The sequence below is a fragment of the Echeneis naucrates genome, chromosome 10 (assembly GCF_900963305.1).
Source record: "Echeneis naucrates chromosome 10, fEcheNa1.1, whole genome shotgun sequence".
Taxonomy (NCBI): domain Eukaryota; kingdom Metazoa; phylum Chordata; class Actinopteri; order Carangiformes; family Echeneidae; genus Echeneis; species Echeneis naucrates.
The window spans coordinates 13,281,947-13,299,892 of NC_042520.1; the positions used below are offsets into that span (position 1 = coordinate 13,281,947).

The following is a 17,946-nucleotide window of genomic DNA, read 5'->3' on the forward strand; positions in this document are numbered from 1 at the left end:
GTATAACAAGCCAGTTTTCTGCATGATGAATATTTCTGCGTATTTCAGTGGCCTACATCATACAGGCCACCTATTTCATAAAGGTATTTCTTTATTGTTGTTTGTCACACTAAGGAAAAGATCTGGATACCGATTCCATTGTTGATATGACTTCTTCCCCTCAAATAAACTCAAATAATTCAAGATAAATCAAAATACGGGTCCAAAATAAATCACCAGGAAATAAACTCAATTAAATAATTCAAATCCAAACGCCAGCAATGCAAAGAGACAAATGAATGGCGTGGAGAGTAGAGCCTTTAAAGCCCAAAGAGCCAAAACAGCAGCGCAGTCCAGGAAAGATTCAGTTACTTCAGTTACTTCAGCCTCACCGGCATCACGGAGGGCCAAAGGAGGGACACTCTGCGGGCTGCAGCACGGAATCACTGCAATCAGCTGAAAGCGTGCAAACGGATCATACAAGAGAGGCGGACAACCACAGCGGGACAAACCGGGCCCCCGCTGCAGCCGGCCAGAGGAAGCGAGAGGGAGTACTGTTTGCAATACATGCTTCTGTTTTCATTTTCATTTCATCACTGTCATCCCGGATAAACCAGCAGGTCCACGTTACAAATTCCGTTGGTTATGGTCTCTTTGGAGACATTTTTTTTTATTTCGGTAAAATGTTTGTGTCAGTATATGTGTCCCTCCCTATGGTAACGCCCAGTGGGGGCGGGGCTTGGCTGCTCCCAGTCGGACCAGATAACAAAAAATAACAGCGGAGAGCGAAGCGTGAGGATTTTACCACCCCGGCCTTAATGCTGTGCCAAATCTTTTATTTACGGGAGAAAATCGGCCCTAAAGTTTTGACAAACCATAAACATCTCGATCGACACTGACTCGGACTTTGCGTCTCCCATCGCGAAAAATGATATTGTTGTTGTTACTGTGCGCCCCTCTTTGCACGGGTGAGTGTCTATCAGCATCTCTTACACTGACTGTCGGGTTAATTCGGGTTTATGCTCATGTGTGTTTGATGTGTTGGACTTCTCCTGCAGGCTCCACAGATTACTACAAGAAAGAGTATGGCAGCAGTCACAGGATGAGGCTGCACAGGAAGACTTACTCCATCACCTTCACCCGCTCATACAGCTCGGGTGAGGTCGTCCTGTGGAGACTCGACCAGCGTCCACCCAGCGAGGACGGCAGGCTGACGGTCACAGGTCTCTACTTCATCATCCGAAATTTAACCCAGAGAGACAGCGGTCACTACTACATGAAGGACCACGACAAGGAAACACTGTCTACATCGGCCATTGTGGTCTCAGGTGAGGATCACTTCCCGTCAGCGATTCTTCTTTATTGTTAATCTCGCTGTCATTAATTTTATCATGACAATCATCAAAATAAAGCTTGTATTTAGGTCTGTAAACTGAGAGACCAGTTCAGTAATTGTACCAGCTCGCAATGGTTAAGACTATAAGGTCATTTTTCTTTTAATGTGAATATTTAGGCATAATTTCCACACTTGTTCAAACAATTCACAAAGTGCGGCAGCTTTGGTCAGCTTGAATTCACTCAGTCAACAAGCATTAAAAAAATAATTGTCTTTTAGAGACCTCTCCTGCAGCATCATCTAACCTCCCCACAGCTCCTCAACAGGCTCACTCATTGAGCATCCTGACAAACCAACAGCCGCCAGATCTGGTCTAAAGTCACTGTATTTTACTAATTGGATTTGTCCCTCAAAGAGAAATGTGTTCAGTAAAAGGACTGAAAAATTTAAATTATTTAATTATTTATTCCTGCTGAAAGTTAGGTGAAGAATTGGTCAAACTTTCATACCTACACAATGAATATGAAGACATAGGAGACAACTAAATAAACAAAAGAATAAAAACTAGAAACAGGGTTAATGTAGAAACTCATAAATAAACAATTGTTTTAATCAGATATGAGAATTTGAGAGAATTTAAGATGATCACAGTTGCCATGTTTTGTGAAAGACAAAATTAGCCAAGACTGCAAGGGATGAATGAAATACTGACAATTTTGTGGGGAAATATATTTTTGATATCCTCTGTCTTTCCTTTCAGAAAACACAAGATCTTTAACAATGAATCCTGGTCAAAGATTTAACGTCAGTTTTCCTCTGGAACCAACCTCCTGCAACATTTACTTCTACCCAGAAGATGACTATGAGCTAATAGAAACTAGATCCAAAATAGTACACAAAGGAAAGCTGCAGAATAATATAGATACATTTACTTGTAGATGGTTCAGATTGTTGAAGCCATGTGAGATTTTAATAGATTCCCTCCAGGAGGCATGCAGTGGAAACTTTGAGGTCAGAGATCAGAATGGCGACAAAGCCTTGGTGGTGTCACTGCAGATAGAGCGTAAGTAAACTCTGTAAAATGACAAGTTTGAAAGCTAACATTTAGAAATATCAACTCCATTATTTGGTAATCAAACATTTGTGCCAGTTGAGTAATCAAGAGCTTTTATTTTAGGTCTAACTGATGATGAGGAACCTTCCTATGGTATTACCTTTGCTGTTTTTGCTGCTGGGTGTTTGTGCTGCTTGTGCATGAAGCTGTGCTGCTGTAAAGGAAGTTCCTCCAAACAGACCAACTCTGAAACTGCTTCTGCTGAATCTGCTGAGCTTCCATCACCGCAATACTGGCAGGTGAACACATTACAGCTATTTTAATAAGTTTATTGGTGTGAAATGTCTTACTGTTGAGTTCCTACATTCCTATTGTGAACGTGTTTAATCTAACTTGCAGTATGACCACCAACCTGCTGCGCCGAGGCGAAGCCCGGTACATCAGCCCTCTGGGCAACACTACTCTGCTCAGTCGTCCTGCGCTGCCGCGGACCCATTGGTTAGTGTGAATATGGAGTTGTCCTCTCTTCTTTACTCAACACTTAAACCCTCCTTTTCTCCTCCTTCTCAACTACATTGTGTTTCTACTATGTGCAGATACACAATCCTCCCACTGTGACTGTGACACCTGCTTATTCCGAGGTATGACCTGCTGTATCACATCAGCCACAACACTAAAAGTTACTGCCTAGGCTAAATAAGATAAATATTGCCAAGTGAATTCAAACTGAGGGAAAGACAAAGTCAGCAACTGTTATCGTGCTACTGTAGAAAACCTGTAAGCAAAATTATGTAGTGTGAAGTTATCAGTGCAAACATTCTCCATGTCACAGCACTATCTGTATATGAGATTTCCTGAGGCAGTTTTGTTTGATAATGTGTCACTTGGTTTACGACTTTTTCTCCCCAGGTTTCAACTCCAGCAAAGCAGGAACCTGCTCCAACTGTGCTGATTTGTTCTGACCCTGAGCCGCGGTTTGAACTGAAGGGCATGACCACTCCCTTAGGTTCTCTACTCACTTCGACCTCAACTTACTGTGACGTTTATACCTCAGACAAACTCAATGCATTCTGAGACTCTTGATCCTGAAAGGTACATTAAAACTCATTCATATGCCATTAATGGAAAGACTTGAATTTTGGGAAATATGTCCACTCTGTCATCAGTGATGAATTCAGCATTCAGCAGGTTCCAGCCTAGAAAAAGTGTGGTGCAAAATATACTGGAAAATGGAAATTTATCATGTTAATCGTTTTTTCTCAAAATTAAACAAACTATATAAATTGTTAAGTAGTGAGCTTTAGCGGCTCTGCTGGGCAAATTCAGTGCTCATAGCCTAAATAGCTGCCTATTATTATAGTCCTAATACTAACCCAATACTAACCTAAAATAACTACCTGCTGGCTCCTGCTTCATATTTAAAATATTGAAGAAAGATCGGTATGATTATCCTTAGCATGAAAGTGAGTAAGTGCATTTCCTATATAATGTTGGACAAGTCTTTCAGCATGTACACCATTTAACACAGAGTTCCTGTTTTATTTAAGATAATTTTCTACCTGACGAATCTCTGTCAAAAACTCCGTTAACTGCGAGTTAATCCGTTCAATATTGCACTGAATTGTAGTCAGGACTGCAGTTCTGTCAATAAAACCTCACATATTGTGGACCGACTTCACTGTCAAGACCTTTTCAATGAAATGAAACCGCGAGGTCCCACAGAATAAAACTTGGGAACTTGTGTAGCTAAACTGGAACACCCTACAAAGAAATTTCAGAGGGGTGAGCTCATGTGGTATTAAAGTTAGCTATTTGTTTTTTTCTTTATTGCACTGATTGCAATTATTATTTTTCTATTACTGATAGCATTCAATAATATAGTTTTTTTTTTAATCATCATCATGATTCATGAAGGCACTAGGTAAAACTTTTAGGCATGTTACTCTGTAATGCACTCCAAGCTTGGCCCATCTGTTTAAATCTTTTAAACACCTAAAATAAACATTTGAAGCATGCTTTGTAGAATTGAGTGTAAATCATTATGAATGAATTACTTACTAATATTTATATGAAATTACTGACTGTGGATTTATTTTTCCATTTACTCAGGCAAACTCCACGCACATACATGTGCAAATGTTTACATCTTGTTATTGCGATTATTTCACTCCTAGTAAACTATCCCAGGCCCGTTACCTGTGGAGTGGCATTATAAACCTCTCTACCTCTGTGCCTGCACTGATTTAAAAGTCCTAACTCCACATAGGCCTGTTATAACACCTGTATTTATAATGTTTTTACAGAAATGCACACATATTTGGCTGTAGCGGCAACATGCCTCTTTTTATCTTTACTTTTCTCACACTTTAATAATCCTAGCATTGGTTAATGCCTTAGCTTATGATTGTTGTAAAAATGGTTTTTACATTTTTTGCAGCTTTTTGAGCACTCTGTATGACAAACCAGTGAGCATCCTTCCTGTGTCTGTATCCAAGTATATTTGGACATTGTTTCAGGTGTATTAAAGGTTTTTTTCTGCATAGTTGTATTTGTGTGTTCTTTTACTCTTTTCATATCTTCACAAAAAACATCATTTACATTTACATTCTGTGACAGCCCTTCACCACCACCACAAGCACCCTCTACCAAACACGTCTCACACCACACTAACCGGTGCACAAAAGAAACACAGCTAAGCAGACTTTAACATACAACAGAGCCTTTTGCACAGTAAAAAAAAAAAAACAAAACAAAACAAAACAAATCTGCCTGCGTTACCACATCCTAATAAATTCTGTCGACACATTTGTTGACTTCACTGATCCTGAAAATTCCCCCAAATTTGCCATCCCATGCAACATGCATTTTAACTGTAAATAGCAACCAAAAAAACAAACCAAAAAAAACAAAAACACATGTAAATAATAATGTAGATGATACATGCATTGACCAATTCAGTAATTAAATTGGATTCTCCAATTGGATACTCTCTCTCTGACCGATTTAAATTGGAGGGTAGCAGGGTGGCATAGCGGTTAGCACTGCTGGCCCAAAGTAAGAAGGGACTTTCTGGGCGGAGTTTGCATGTACTCTCTGCGCCTATGTGAGCTTCCCCGGGGTACTGAAGTGTCCACCCACCATCCAAAGGCATGTATGTTTGGGTTCACTAGTAAATGAGTCTGAATGTGAGTGGTTGCTCGTCTCTGTATGTTGGTCCTGTGATGGACTGGTGACCTGTCCAGGGTGTAACCTGCCCTCACCCAGTGTGAGCTGGGATTGGCTCCAGCACCCCCCAACCCCGAAATGGATAAGCGGTAGAAGATGAATGAATGAACTTGGACTGGACATAAAAGAAAATATTACCACAACATCAACCTGAAACACATGTGGAGATCATTTAGGGCGAACAGAAAAACTAGCCTGCAGAGTGACTGCCGTTCTTTGCCTCTATGATGACACAGAAAAATGTTGAGGGCAGTGAGACAGTTAGTTTCATATCAGGCCCACTTGGCACTTCACCACAGTAAGAGAGCGGTGCTGCTACAGAGTGAGCAAGCAGCACCCATAATAATGGCAATGAGGTCAGTCTCTTCCACTTGGCTGGAGATGTAGTGGGGTTGAATATTGTTGGCTTGAACCCAGTGTAAAAAAAAAAAATAATAAGGCTTCCAGGTGACTGGGCAGCAGGGATGAAACCAGGAGGCATGAGTTGAAACAGACAAAGATGAGACTGGCCACATACTGGATTATTTCAATGTCTTGATTAAGTCACATCACAGGGATATTTTCAGTCAGGCTAACATTATGGCTCCTGGATAGATGACTAAGTCGGTCCTGGAATTAGCGACTAATGACTTTAGTTCAAGACAAAATTATCTCAACAGCTATTGGCTGGATGAAATTTCATACAGATAAATGGAGCCAATCAGGACCTTTCCCCCGTCACTAGCAGTTCGAAGTGTGTGGTGAAATATTTCCATATAGACCAGCTGGACTGTGATAGACTTGCCTGTTTTCCCCAAAGAACTTTTTATCCCACAACACAACAGCATCAACATTTTAAATTGTCCAATAGTTTGATTTGTGACAAAATTACAGCAATGACAATCTCATCAATGTCAGTTGTATGTTAAAATTCTCGTTGGTGAATAGGGGTTTGTTAACTTTCTAATGTGGTGAACATTTTACCTGCTAAACATAAATTTCTTCATTTGGCATTAACTAAAACAGTGTTCAACATTAAAAATCCTAGAGATTTATTTATTTGCTTAATAGTTCAACACACATTTCAAAACCATCAATGGTACTATTTTTTAAATCAAGTTTACCGTCACCTGTGTCCATTTTTCCTCCACTATTCGCCTTTCCTCTTCTCTACTGCCTTTAGCCGGCCCTCCAAGGAGCTCAGCCGGTTCTCCACTACAGATGACTTCTCTGAGGAGGAGGTGAGCAGAGTCAACAGGACACATACCAGCACGAGACCGGCCAGTCGAGCTGCTGTGGTGTCTGTGGAGGCAGTCTTGTCGGTCACCATCAGTCCAAAAAGCCAGAGTGCTAAGACGGTTTTCACAATCCAAAACACCCGTTTCGTCACTCCAATCAGCAGACGGAGAACAATGGTCAGCACCCAGTAGCCGATGAGAGCCAACAGACCCCACTGGGCAACGGCAGTCACGCCTTCTGGAGTGAACCGGGGCAGCGTCAGTGCAGCTGTGGAAGGAGGAAATCCAGTTAGGGCATCTTTTCACAAGGAATAAAGCCTATTGTTTGCACAGAATGTCACAGGAGTAAATAGTTTCACTTAAAGAGGAGTGGCAGACAGGTTCCCCCGAGGGAGAGGTAAGACCGCATATTTTCACTGTACATAAAAACTTATTGCCACAGATCTGTAAATCAAGCAGACAACTTGCAGGGTTGGGGTTGGAGCTTCTTTCCACTCAGTTACACAAACAAAAAAGTGAACTCTAGATCATGCAGAAAAGCATAAACAACTTGATCTCACACACACACACACACACACGGTACTCACCATCAAATCCAGTGACCTTCAGGATCTCTGTGACGTACACAGCAATGACATTCAGTCCGCTGGCAGCTCCTTCAGCCAGGAATCGGATCACCATCTGAAGAAACTGTAGCAGCGTGCAGAACAAGTAGAGGCAGGTTTGTACACTCTGTTATTGTGCAATGTAACAATGAATAGAGGCAGCTTTTTATAACCATGCAGACGTACATACACTGCCAACCATGTCTCCAGCGTGCAGGAAAGAACTGTGGGAAGTATGTGTACAAAAACAGTGACACTTTTACAGCCAGTGTTATAACGTGAATGTTCTGCACCGAAAGACAGTGTGCTGTACGGTTGAGTTGGACAAGCAGCTGTGTGTGCAAGTGACAAATGCACAGTGCGCCTCGCTATTCCTGTCCAGCGTCATTCACTTCCCCCCAGATCTAACAGAGTAAGTGAGCAGAGAGAGAGAGAGAGAGGGAGTATAACCTCATCCAGAGAGGTCAAAGATAGCTCAATAAGTTAGACGAGTATCTTATCTGCACCTGTCGTGCTGCACAGTGGCAAGCAAGTGAGAACTGTCCAGTATGTCAGTGCACGAGTCAAACATCTGTCGCTCTACATCACTGTGTGGAAATTACTTAATCATTTACTGCTTTACATGGCTCTATAAGGCTCAATGTTAAACAAAGGGGTGTGAAGCCACAGATGTTTTAGATGCTGCCATGTGGCTTCTAAATGAAATGTCAATATATTTACACTAAATAAGTATTAATATAATTACATGAGTTTAATTTTTTTTTATTCTCTAAATACTTTTTAGAGAACTTTGAGATTTATTTTCTACTTATGGTTTTAATGTCTATAAAGCACTGTGAAATGACAGGTGCATGAACTGTGCTATACAAATTAATTTTGCCTTGCCTTTGCCTTTGAAATAGCAGTGGCACACCATTTCTTATATGTGGTCGAGCTATTCATGTTTCAAAGATGACTTGAGGATTAGACTATGAAAACAAAACATGTAGCTCCAGAACTTGCGGGACATTTCTTAGATAACAAGATCTTAAAGAAATGTTGCCCAACCCCATACTTGCATTAAATACTAACTGGGAGCTATCAGAGCAGTGTGCAGGCTTTTATATTATTAGATGTTAAATCTGGTGAGAAAATAGCATTGACCAAATAACAATTTCTCACTAAAAACAGTCGTGCATAACTAAATCCAGATCGAGCGAGGCTTATTTTGATTTGGGGACTTCAAAAGTCAGTCAAGGATCATGCATACTTCCTTTATTTTCCATTCAGAGAAACCAAACTGAGCAACAGTTATCTCATTTGGTTCACATATCAGCTGGCAAACAAGCCCTGCATGCAAATACAGTACCAGTCAAAAGTTTGGACACACTTTCCTCTTCATTTGAACGTGAAAGTGTGTCCAAACGTTTACTGTGCAGTCTGATAAACACTCACAACGTCAGTTCTTTGCTACAGACATGTTCCTACTCTCTGCACTAACTAATGAGCTAAACAGAGCCCCACAGAGGACCCTGTTTGAGGGACCATGTCAGGTCAGACTAGATGGAGACACCCAGCAGGGTTTCTTACCATGGCCAGTGTATAGATGTTCTCCTGACCAACCTTTGACTCAAGAAACAACACTGCACTCTGAGGAAAAGGGAGCCACAGCAGGATGGAGGCAGTGCGGACAGAAAAGGATTGTGTGGGTTTGTGGGCGAGAGAGACACACGGGTATAAAATGACAAGAAATGAGGGGATCAGGAGGGATTAACAAGTCGAGGGACATTTAGAGAGGAATGTGTGTGAAGGGTGTAGATCAGGATGACAGGTGAAGAGATAACATTAGTGGTCAGATACAGGTTCACAACCATTAAACACCAAAGTAAATTAATAAAGAGATGAGTTAAAAGTCTGTTCCCGAAGCAGGCGGTGTGTCTCCTCCGTACCTCTGCACATGAACGCACCACGCCGGTTCCCAGCACGGACTCGGCGTACCGCTGGATCTCCTGGCAGGTTCCGGTGATGACGGTGCGGAGGGTGACCGCCGGTGGGCTCTCCCGGCCCGGCTCGGTGTGCTCGGCCTCAGCTCCAGACCAGCCGGCTGCCAACACCAGCACCAGGAGGGAGACGGAGAGGAAAAGGCGCGCCATGACGCGTCCGGAGCAGGACCCGAGAAAAGCCATGGTTGGGAAAAACTTAGGAACAAATGAGGAGAATGTGAAAAGGGCTGAGGCTGCAGACCAGCTCGGGTTCAGTGAGACGGGGTTTGAAAATGGCTCCTGCTGAGCGTCCACAGGTTAAAGAGCGTTTTATTTCTCAAAGCAACATCCGTCAGATCCCAAAGGCAAGAAAAACACAAGAAACGCGCTCCCAGTGTCTAAAATGTTATAACACTAATTCAAATGTGCAATTTGAAAATTGGACTAAAGTGTCTCGGTTAAAAAAGGGGGGCCGTCTCCAAATGATCTATGTATTTAATTATAAACTTTGGCAGCGCTCCTCTCGGCTCAGTCAAGGACAGTCCAGCATTTAAAGACGCTATATTTGGTAAGAAGCCACGTAGGGCTCAGATCCAGCAGAGATCCCGGTTATTTGGTGATGTGCCAGAATTGAGCTGGGAAAAAAGTTAAAAAGGAAGGGAAGCGACTCCAAAAGTTTCTTTGTTGCAGCTTTTACGCCTAAAAGAAAACGGAGGTGAGGCGGAGCCGTCGAGCTGACCACGAGTTTCCTAAAGCCTCTTATTCCTGCTCTGAGCTCGATCCCGGCCAGGTTTGTTGCTCCTTTGTCTTTGGGCTTGTATCAAAAGCTCTAATGCGATGGATTACGTTGCCCAACCTCTTCTTTAGTATAAGAAATGAAATTCCGTTTTCTCACTTCCCATACGGCACTCCCTTCCCTCCAGCGTTTCTAACGACTGTTCCTGTGAGCCCGCAGCAGGAGGAGGAGCAGGAGGGCGCTGTGCTCAGGGATAAACACAGATTTGCACACTGGGACTCGTGGTTCAATGATCTGGGTCAAACGTTAAGATTGCTCACAGCCCCCTGCTAACATTTCAGACCGGGGACTTAAAAAAAAAAAAAATCAGGGTCAGGGAAGCAGAAGCTGGGCACTTTTGATGACAGTTTAATAACTAGGAACAGTAAATACTCAGAACCAGGATCTGGAAAATTTTAAGAGCTTTCAGAACAGCTTGGAGAAAAAGAAAAAGGCAGTTTTCAAATAAAAAAAAAAAAAAAAGGGGAAAAGCATTGACAAATTATATACACACAGACAAGATTGAAACGTCTACATTGGAAGGAATGCATTTGCTCAATGTATTAACAACTTTCATTGTTAACTGGTTTGTTAAGTCGCTTATTTTCGAACACACAAGACACACACACCCCTTACTGATACACTCAAACACCACAATCCACAGCGTCTAACTTCTCTACATCCTTCCTGCAGCAGTATCTGAGAACATACTATAAAGTAGTGAACATTGGAGCTGAATTAGCCAATGTAAAAAAATAATAATAATAATAATAATTAAAAAAAAATTATAACAATGATGATAAAGCGTTCAGTTCAGAGCATCAGTGTGGCCCTATCAGAGGAGAGGCTTTCACATTGATAACCTCCTGTGGATATAGGAGCACGGGGTGTACATAGATGACGAAATGCTTGAGCAGCTCCCAGCAGCACTTTTAACTGCTCATTGTGCTGACCATTATTCCACCACGGGGGAACGGTGGTTTCAGCCAATGTAAATGCGATGGAAGTCATTTGCACCGAAGGCTGCGTTGCACTTGGGGCACTTCCTCTGGCGTGTGTCATAACGTGTCTTGACACACTCGAAGCAGAAAACGTGGAAGCACTTGGTCAGTACAGCATCCTTCACCCGAGAGTTACAGCATGGACATGTTAGACGTGCCTGTGGGAGGAGAGAGGTTTGAATAATTGAATGAGAATCCAGGTTGGTCTTCAGCTGAATGGTTTATAGTAAGTGGACACAAATATATAGGGCAACAGTGGCAGTGAGGCTGTGTGATAACGGAGTGGGGACATTGAGCTCAATTTTCAGCACTCACCATGTGACATGAAGGCTGACCATAAATTCTGACGTGGCTATCATTTATTCTACTAGTGTTTATTTAGTGTTTTTGAGTAATCTCTCTTCAATGCTAGCACTTCGAACTCACTGTTGGATCGTCAAAGGAAGTGATGGAAATGTTCTTAAACACACCAGTCCTTAAAGTGAGTTAAATAACATAAATAACACTCAGGCCTTAGGGCAAAAGTCACAAGAATCAATGAATGAGTTCATCTTAGCACAAAGACAGGAAACAATTGGATGTTTCTGGAGCAGGATCAGTGAAAATAAGTTCGGGAGAGTGTATCACCAAAACCTACCTTGTAGTCATTAATTTCTTCATTTAAGATCTCATCACCATTGCTGATTTTCTCAGCTGGTTTCTTGGCCTTCTCAATCTTTCTCCTGAGTTTGGATATGTCCTCCTGAAACAACAACATTAGAAGTGGCCATCTGTAAAGGAAGCCCGTCATCCACATTCAACAACTGGCATGAATGCGAAATGCTACTCTTAAATATTGCAGTCTGTAAAATCTGAGCACAAAAGGAAGGTGTTAGCCTGAGAGTGGAGAATAAATTGAACAAATATTCAAGTTGAAGTAAATGGAAACTAAAATCATCAACCCACTGAGGGAAGGATTGATAATCACAACGAAAATCAAAAGTCAAAATTTTGATAGTGACTCACTGAACCCAATATGTTTTCAATTTCTTTGGAAATTCTGAGCCACATTTCACCTTTTAAAGTACAAAGTGTTTCTGCCATGGGCCTAATTCTGTGTGCTGGTACCTGTGCTCGTCGAGCATTGAAGGACTCTTTCTCTCTGGAGATACTGTTCTCAATGACCTCCTCTCTGACCATGCTGAGCCGCTGTTGAACCTGCTCAAGTTGAGTTCGCACCTCCTCAGAGAGCAGTGCTGACTCCTGAGCCTGGAGGAGCACAGACATGTCTTTATTCATCAGCAGTGGGAGTTTCATTTTTACCCTGGGATCAAATTTACCCTGCAGCTGTAGCTTATAAGCAGTGAACCATGTGTTACCTTGCGTTTGTTCATGTCCAATGCTTGGGTTCGCAGTGCTAACTCTCTCTCGGCAGTGCTGATGGTGCCCTGCAGGAGGCGCTCTTTCTCTTCAAGCTTCCTCACAACCTGCAGCTGGGCATCAACCTGAAAACGGATTGCCAAAAATTATGTAAAATAGAGATTAAAGAAAGTAAAGAAAATACAATTATACATACATTTTCAAGTTGACAAAAAAACAACGGAGTTCATCCATAGTTCAAAAGAAGCTAAGAAAAGACTGCCAGTACTTATCACTGTAATCAACAAGTGAGCAAGCCTGTATGTTCACTGGCTGTATATTATGGAGCTGCCTAATGGCTAACCTGAGTTTTTAAAGTGAGCAGCTGGTCCGCGAGCTCTTCCTTCTCCTCTTTAAGCAGCTTGTGAATCTGGTTGGACTTGATCCGCTCACTCATTAGCTTGAAATTTGCATCATCTTTTTCTCTGAGCTGCTGCATCAGGCGGATATTCTGTTCCTGCATGTCTTCAAAGGCCTGGCCCGTCACATCCATCTCGCTCAAAAGTGCATCCTCTTCCTTCAGAGGGACCACGGAGACGACAGAAAACCAGACAGGGACATTCGAGTTTGAGAGTAGAAGCAGACAGATGGTGTGCACTTTAAAAAAAAAAAAAAAAAAACAACACAACATCCTAACGTACTTGTTTGGCTATAGAGAGCTTCTTGTTGAGGATGTCGATCTGTTCTTCCACGGAGCGGATCTTCCTCAGAGCCTCTTCATCTGCCATTTTCTTGCCCTCCCTCCTCTCCCTCTCCTCCAGCTCCCTCAGCCTCTGCCGCAACTCCTCGCCCTGAAAACAGAAAATTAAGTTATCAACATTCTGAATTCAAGAACACTCAATTACATATGACTCCCTGGGCAAATGCTGATCACCTCAAGAATAATTAGAATGAAAAATCCAGCACAGATATGAAAGATGTCACCTCTGATTTGGCCTTTTTCTCTGCAGCCATGAGCTGCACTTTGTCTCTCTGCTCCTTGGGTGCTGAGCGATACATGTCCAACAGCAGCTTCATTTCCCTCTGGGACTCCTGTGCTTTTCTACACATTCAAAATCATCAGTATGACTTAAGGTGCAAAAAAACATTCTCAGTTTTTCATATTTCTTTGCAATATGCACTTTTATCTCACATGCCCTTACAGAGATCTGTCTGACAGTTAAAAGAAAATGGTACAATTCGAAATAAAAAGTTAACTTCCACAGATGCAACTTACTTGAGTTCTGCTCGGACAATCTTCAGCTGCTCCATCTCCTTCCTTTTGGAGCCTCCAACCATGGACAAACGCTCCCCAGCAGACTCATCGGGTTGGCTACTGCTCCCTGGCTTCTCCCTCTCTTCCTTTATCACACTGCTGATGCTCCCACTGCTGCGGGTCAATCTATCTCTCTCCTTTTCCTTGTCTTTCTCCCGTTCTCTGTCTTTCTCCTCTTTCTTTACAATGTCTTTCTCTTTCTTTTCCTCCTTCTCTTTCTTCTCCTCTTTTTCCTCCTCTTTCACCGTTGTCTCTGGTTCCACCCCAGGCTCTGTTTTAACTGAGGCACCTACAGAAAGGAAGTAAGAAGAAACCATCAACTCAGACGGTCCAAAGTTGCCTTAATATGAATTCTAAGAAGAAATGAACAAAAACAGCGGTGGTATTCACCACTTCATAAAACAGGAATTAAGTTTTTAAGGTCAGTCAATGGGCGCTCATTACCAGTGCTGCTGGGTGTTGAGGAGCCGTTGTCAGGCTCGGTCTTCACCACAGGTTCTCCAGAGATGGCTGGATTTGAAGGAGATGTTGTCTCATCCTTCACATCTATCTCTGTGCTTGACTGCGATTGAAGAATGGCGCTGCCCTTTGAAGCTCTCACCTTGTTGGGTTACATACAATGACTTTTAGTGTGGCAAGCTAACGTGTCACACTTCACCATTTCCATAAAATCATAAATACATATTTGTGTGCTAGTGAGGTGACTGCTTGAGTTTGTTTCTTCTTCTGACCCACCTGATTGAGTTCAGCTTGTGTCTCTCTCAGCCTCATCTTGTATTTCACTACCTCTCCCTTCATCTGCTGGTTGTGCGTTTGCAGTGTACTAATCAAATGGCGCATTTCCCTGTTAATAGGACCTGAGACAAGGAGGCAGTTGGAGGGGTAAAAGGAAGTAAGATGAAGTAAGACATTAGTTCTTTTTTATGTGAATAAAAGCTCAGTTGTATTTTTTGTCCAGTAAGCGAACCTCAGTCACATTATAAGACAGAGCCCATTAGTTACCTGCTTGCTCATTGGCAGCAAGTGTCTGTTCGAATTCGATACGAAGCATCTCGTACTCCTTCCTGACCTGAGCCAGTGTGTCCTCCAGCTGAAACACCTCTGTACGGACCTTCCTCTGCAGAGCCACCTCATCATTCTGAACACAATGGAGAACGTAGGAGTATCAGGGAAATGAAGGTCACACAGACGGACAATGAAACAGATGAAAACCTGCATAGCTTACCTCCATGTGCTCCAGCTGACGAAGGCGTGCTGTCCTGGTAGTGCCGAGGCGAGCGCGTGTCTCATCTAGCTGAGCTTTGAGGATCAGAGACTCGTTGTAAAGTACAGAAAACTGGGACTGAAGACAGCGATACTCTGAGGTGTCTTTCACCACACCCTCTGCTCGACTCATCAGCTCTGCCTGAGAGGACAGAGAGAAAGGAAAATGAGTGCAAAGGGATGGGGGACTTGAGTGAAAGTGGGAGTGAGATTTTAGGGTGAAATTCTCTTTTTAAAAGAATTTTGAACTCAAGTCTTTCCCTTTGAATTGATATTTCAGCCAGAAGTCAATTAACATCCTTTAGTGTGTAGTGACACTGAAATCAACAGTGTTAATTCTAAATGCACTATAACTGATGTGTGACACATTTCCACTTCCGAACACTTGAGTCAGAACTGTGGTGTCTGTGTGTGTGGTCAGTGATGGGTACCTTCATGCTGTTGTTCTCCTGATGAACAGTTTGCAGGTCCTGCTGGAGCTTCTGCAGCTCAGTGAAGCGGTTGTCTGCCAACTCCCGGTTCTCCTCCAACTCACTGTTCATTTCTTCAAACTATCAGGACAGAAAAAAAAAATAAATAATGAAACTGAAATGAAAATTAAGTGAAAATGACCAAAATTAGGATAACACAAACCATCCCACCTTTCTTTTGTTGATAGTTATGGTCCCACATACGCTGCTGGCCTCCCCACAAACCTTATAGCCTTTGCTGTTTACCTACGGTGCACAGAGAGGGTTGTAACATAGTACAGCATTAACAAACGGGCATTTGTTATACAAACACATTAAATTCCTGTCATCCTTACCCTCTCCAGTATCTCACTCAGGTGTGCATTCAGTCGGTTTTCCCGGCGGCGGATCTTCTCCATGTCCCACTGAAGCTCCTCAATTAGAACCTGCAGCTCATTCACACGCTGGTCTGCTTTGTTAGCAGCACGACCCAGAGACCGGGACTGGAGAAGCCAACAGGATGAATGACAATTACATTTTTTTTTACTGTTAGGTGTGCCTGACATGCTTCAGAGAACAAGGAAAGATATATTATCTGTACCTCGCTGGTCATGTGACTGTACTTCTGCTTGAGGTCCTCAGTTAGCTGTTGCAATCGCTCATTTTCACTGGTCATTAGGGAGTTCAGTTTGGTAGCCTGCTCCCACAAACTGCCCTCTGGAAAGAAAACCAACAATAACAAAACAATGAGTTATGACTGAAAACAAGAACTGGCTCTATGAATTTCTCATTTCAATCTCAGCTTTAGTCAATTTCAACAATGTCATCATGTCTTCCCCCAAAGTCTTCTTTTATCAATCTCACCGGCTTCAGAGTCCAGTTCTGATTTTAGCTGGTCCACAGTGCGCTTCAGACCCTCAAAGATCTCCACCACGCGGTTTGCTTGTTTCTGGCTGGACTCCACTCTCACCTGCAGCTCTGCCTCCATTTCCTCACTGCTGCTACTCGCCAAGGTGGCCAGGAAGGAGTTGGCCGTCTCTCCTTGGTGGCCTTAGGCGACAACAGAAGGGGAGAGACAATTTCACCTCTGCTTTGCTATTAAATTGTGAAATGCCTGTGATAGCACTGTTCTAACCTCTGTCCTTTGCCCTCTCCTGGTTGGAGTCACCATCAGGTTCAGGTGTTTCTGGTTTCAGGCTCCGTCCTTCACCTGGAGGTGAGTTCTCAGGTTCGCTATTTGCTTGGTCGTAACGCCTGATGATCAGTTGGATGTTTTCATCAAACTGAGGATGAGAAAGTGACACAACATGTATCCTTTTAAACCGAAGTAAAAGGTGAGGCTGTTCATGAGGGTGGTATGAACTCCTGCGACTGTCTACCTGGTTCCAGTATCTATTGAGGATGAGCAGACTGGCATCATCAGTGGCCTGACGGGTTTCATGTCTTTCAATTCTCTCTCTCAATTCATCCTCAATCACCTGCAAGACAACAAGACCTTATCCTTAAGGAGGGAATGCAGAGGCGATCTCCACTGTGATTCGTGAGCTAACTTTGTTCACATACCTGTCTTTGATCAAGAGCTTCTCCCAACTTTCGGTTCTTAGCCTGGAGAGCTTTGATGTCTTGTTCTTCCTGAAAAACAGCCAATTCAAACATGAAGCTGAAATGTGGAATCGGCTTAGAAGATTATCCTCATGAGATTAACTCAATATCAACAGTGTGGCGGATGATGAGGAGCAGCTCACCGAGTTAGACACCCCTCCCAGTTTGATGACCGTCTCCACCGCCGTGCTCCCCCCGGCTGTGGCGCTGACACCGGGACTTCCGTCCTCCCCTTCCCTCTCCCTCCTCTTCTCCGAGGGACCACCGGAGGACGAAGGGCCGCCGCTGGAGTCAGCAGGACGCTTCTGTCCCGACATCGTCAGACTCCTGGGACAGACAGGAGACATGAGAGGGTGAACTTAGTCTGGTTACACTCAGCCGGCTCGGACTGCAAAGCCAGCTGCCGGGTGTTGGACACACAACGCATTTAAAGCCAAAACAACCACATTTATATTCACTCCGATTCATCGTTGGCCATGTAGATTAGATTATAAAAGAAACAACCCGAGAATGGCCCGCTGTCAAGTTTTAAAAAGCCAACTGAACCGGCACCCTGACGGCAGGCTAACGTTAGCCGCTCGCTAACTTTAGCTAGCTCGCTGTGAATGTTGCTGCTGCTGAAGGAAATCTGACTCCGTCCTCTGACGCGTTTACTTTGTGTCATCGGCAACAACAACCACATCGAGCCGAAGCCTTACCGCTTTTCAACGCAAAGGTTTATGTGTTACAGTGTGAGTCTGTTTGTGGATGTTGATGTTGCGGCTCCTTGCCTCTCGGAAACGGAAGTGGTGACGATGGAAGCGGGCCGACCCTGATCGGACACCCC

General features: G+C 43.2%; 3 protein-coding genes across 4 annotated transcripts; 1 reads left to right on the top strand and 2 right to left on the bottom strand.

The window, feature by feature from the left end:
• Nucleotides 1–751: 751 nt before the first annotated feature.
• Nucleotides 752–4,909, top strand: LOC115049873 (uncharacterized). The gene is made up of 7 exons (XM_029512457.1): nt 752–947; nt 1,038–1,307; nt 2,076–2,378; nt 2,493–2,668; nt 2,769–2,867; nt 2,966–3,010; nt 3,279–4,909. The coding sequence occupies exons 1-7, from the start codon at nt 908–910 to the stop codon at nt 3,441–3,443; spliced, it is 1,098 nt and encodes a 365-aa protein (XP_029368317.1). The 5' UTR covers nt 752–907; the 3' UTR covers nt 3,444–4,909.
• A 1,506-nt stretch (nt 4,910–6,415) lies between these two features.
• On the bottom strand, nt 6,416–10,317 carry LOC115049874 (transmembrane protein 109-like). Of its 2 annotated transcripts, XM_029512458.1 has the most exons (4): nt 9,345–10,317; nt 8,986–9,045; nt 7,399–7,501; nt 6,416–7,079 (listed from the first exon to the last, which is right to left on the bottom strand). In XM_029512458.1, exons 1-4 carry the CDS (start codon nt 9,579–9,581, stop codon nt 6,724–6,726), a joined length of 756 nt encoding a protein of 251 aa, XP_029368318.1. In that variant the 5' UTR covers nt 9,582–10,317; the 3' UTR covers nt 6,416–6,723. The 2 variants fall into 2 exon arrangements, with proteins under 2 accessions (XP_029368318.1, XP_029368319.1); XM_029512459.1 differs by lacking the exon at nt 8,986–9,045.
• A 202-nt stretch (nt 10,318–10,519) lies between these two features.
• rnf20 (ring finger protein 20, E3 ubiquitin protein ligase) lies at nt 10,520–17,913 on the bottom strand. The gene is made up of 22 exons (XM_029512347.1): nt 17,819–17,913; nt 17,264–17,447; nt 17,082–17,150; nt 16,898–16,996; nt 16,654–16,801; nt 16,383–16,568; nt 16,120–16,235; nt 15,875–16,021; nt 15,711–15,785; nt 15,501–15,620; nt 15,032–15,211; nt 14,809–14,944; nt 14,542–14,663; nt 14,251–14,407; nt 13,768–14,095; nt 13,476–13,593; nt 13,193–13,342; nt 12,856–13,068; nt 12,512–12,637; nt 12,261–12,401; nt 11,791–11,895; nt 10,520–11,311 (listed from the first exon to the last, which is right to left on the bottom strand). The coding sequence occupies exons 2-22, from the start codon at nt 17,435–17,437 to the stop codon at nt 11,135–11,137; spliced, it is 3,087 nt and encodes a 1,028-aa protein (XP_029368207.1). The 5' UTR covers nt 17,438–17,447; nt 17,819–17,913; the 3' UTR covers nt 10,520–11,134.
• Nucleotides 17,914–17,946: the final 33 nt, after the last annotated feature.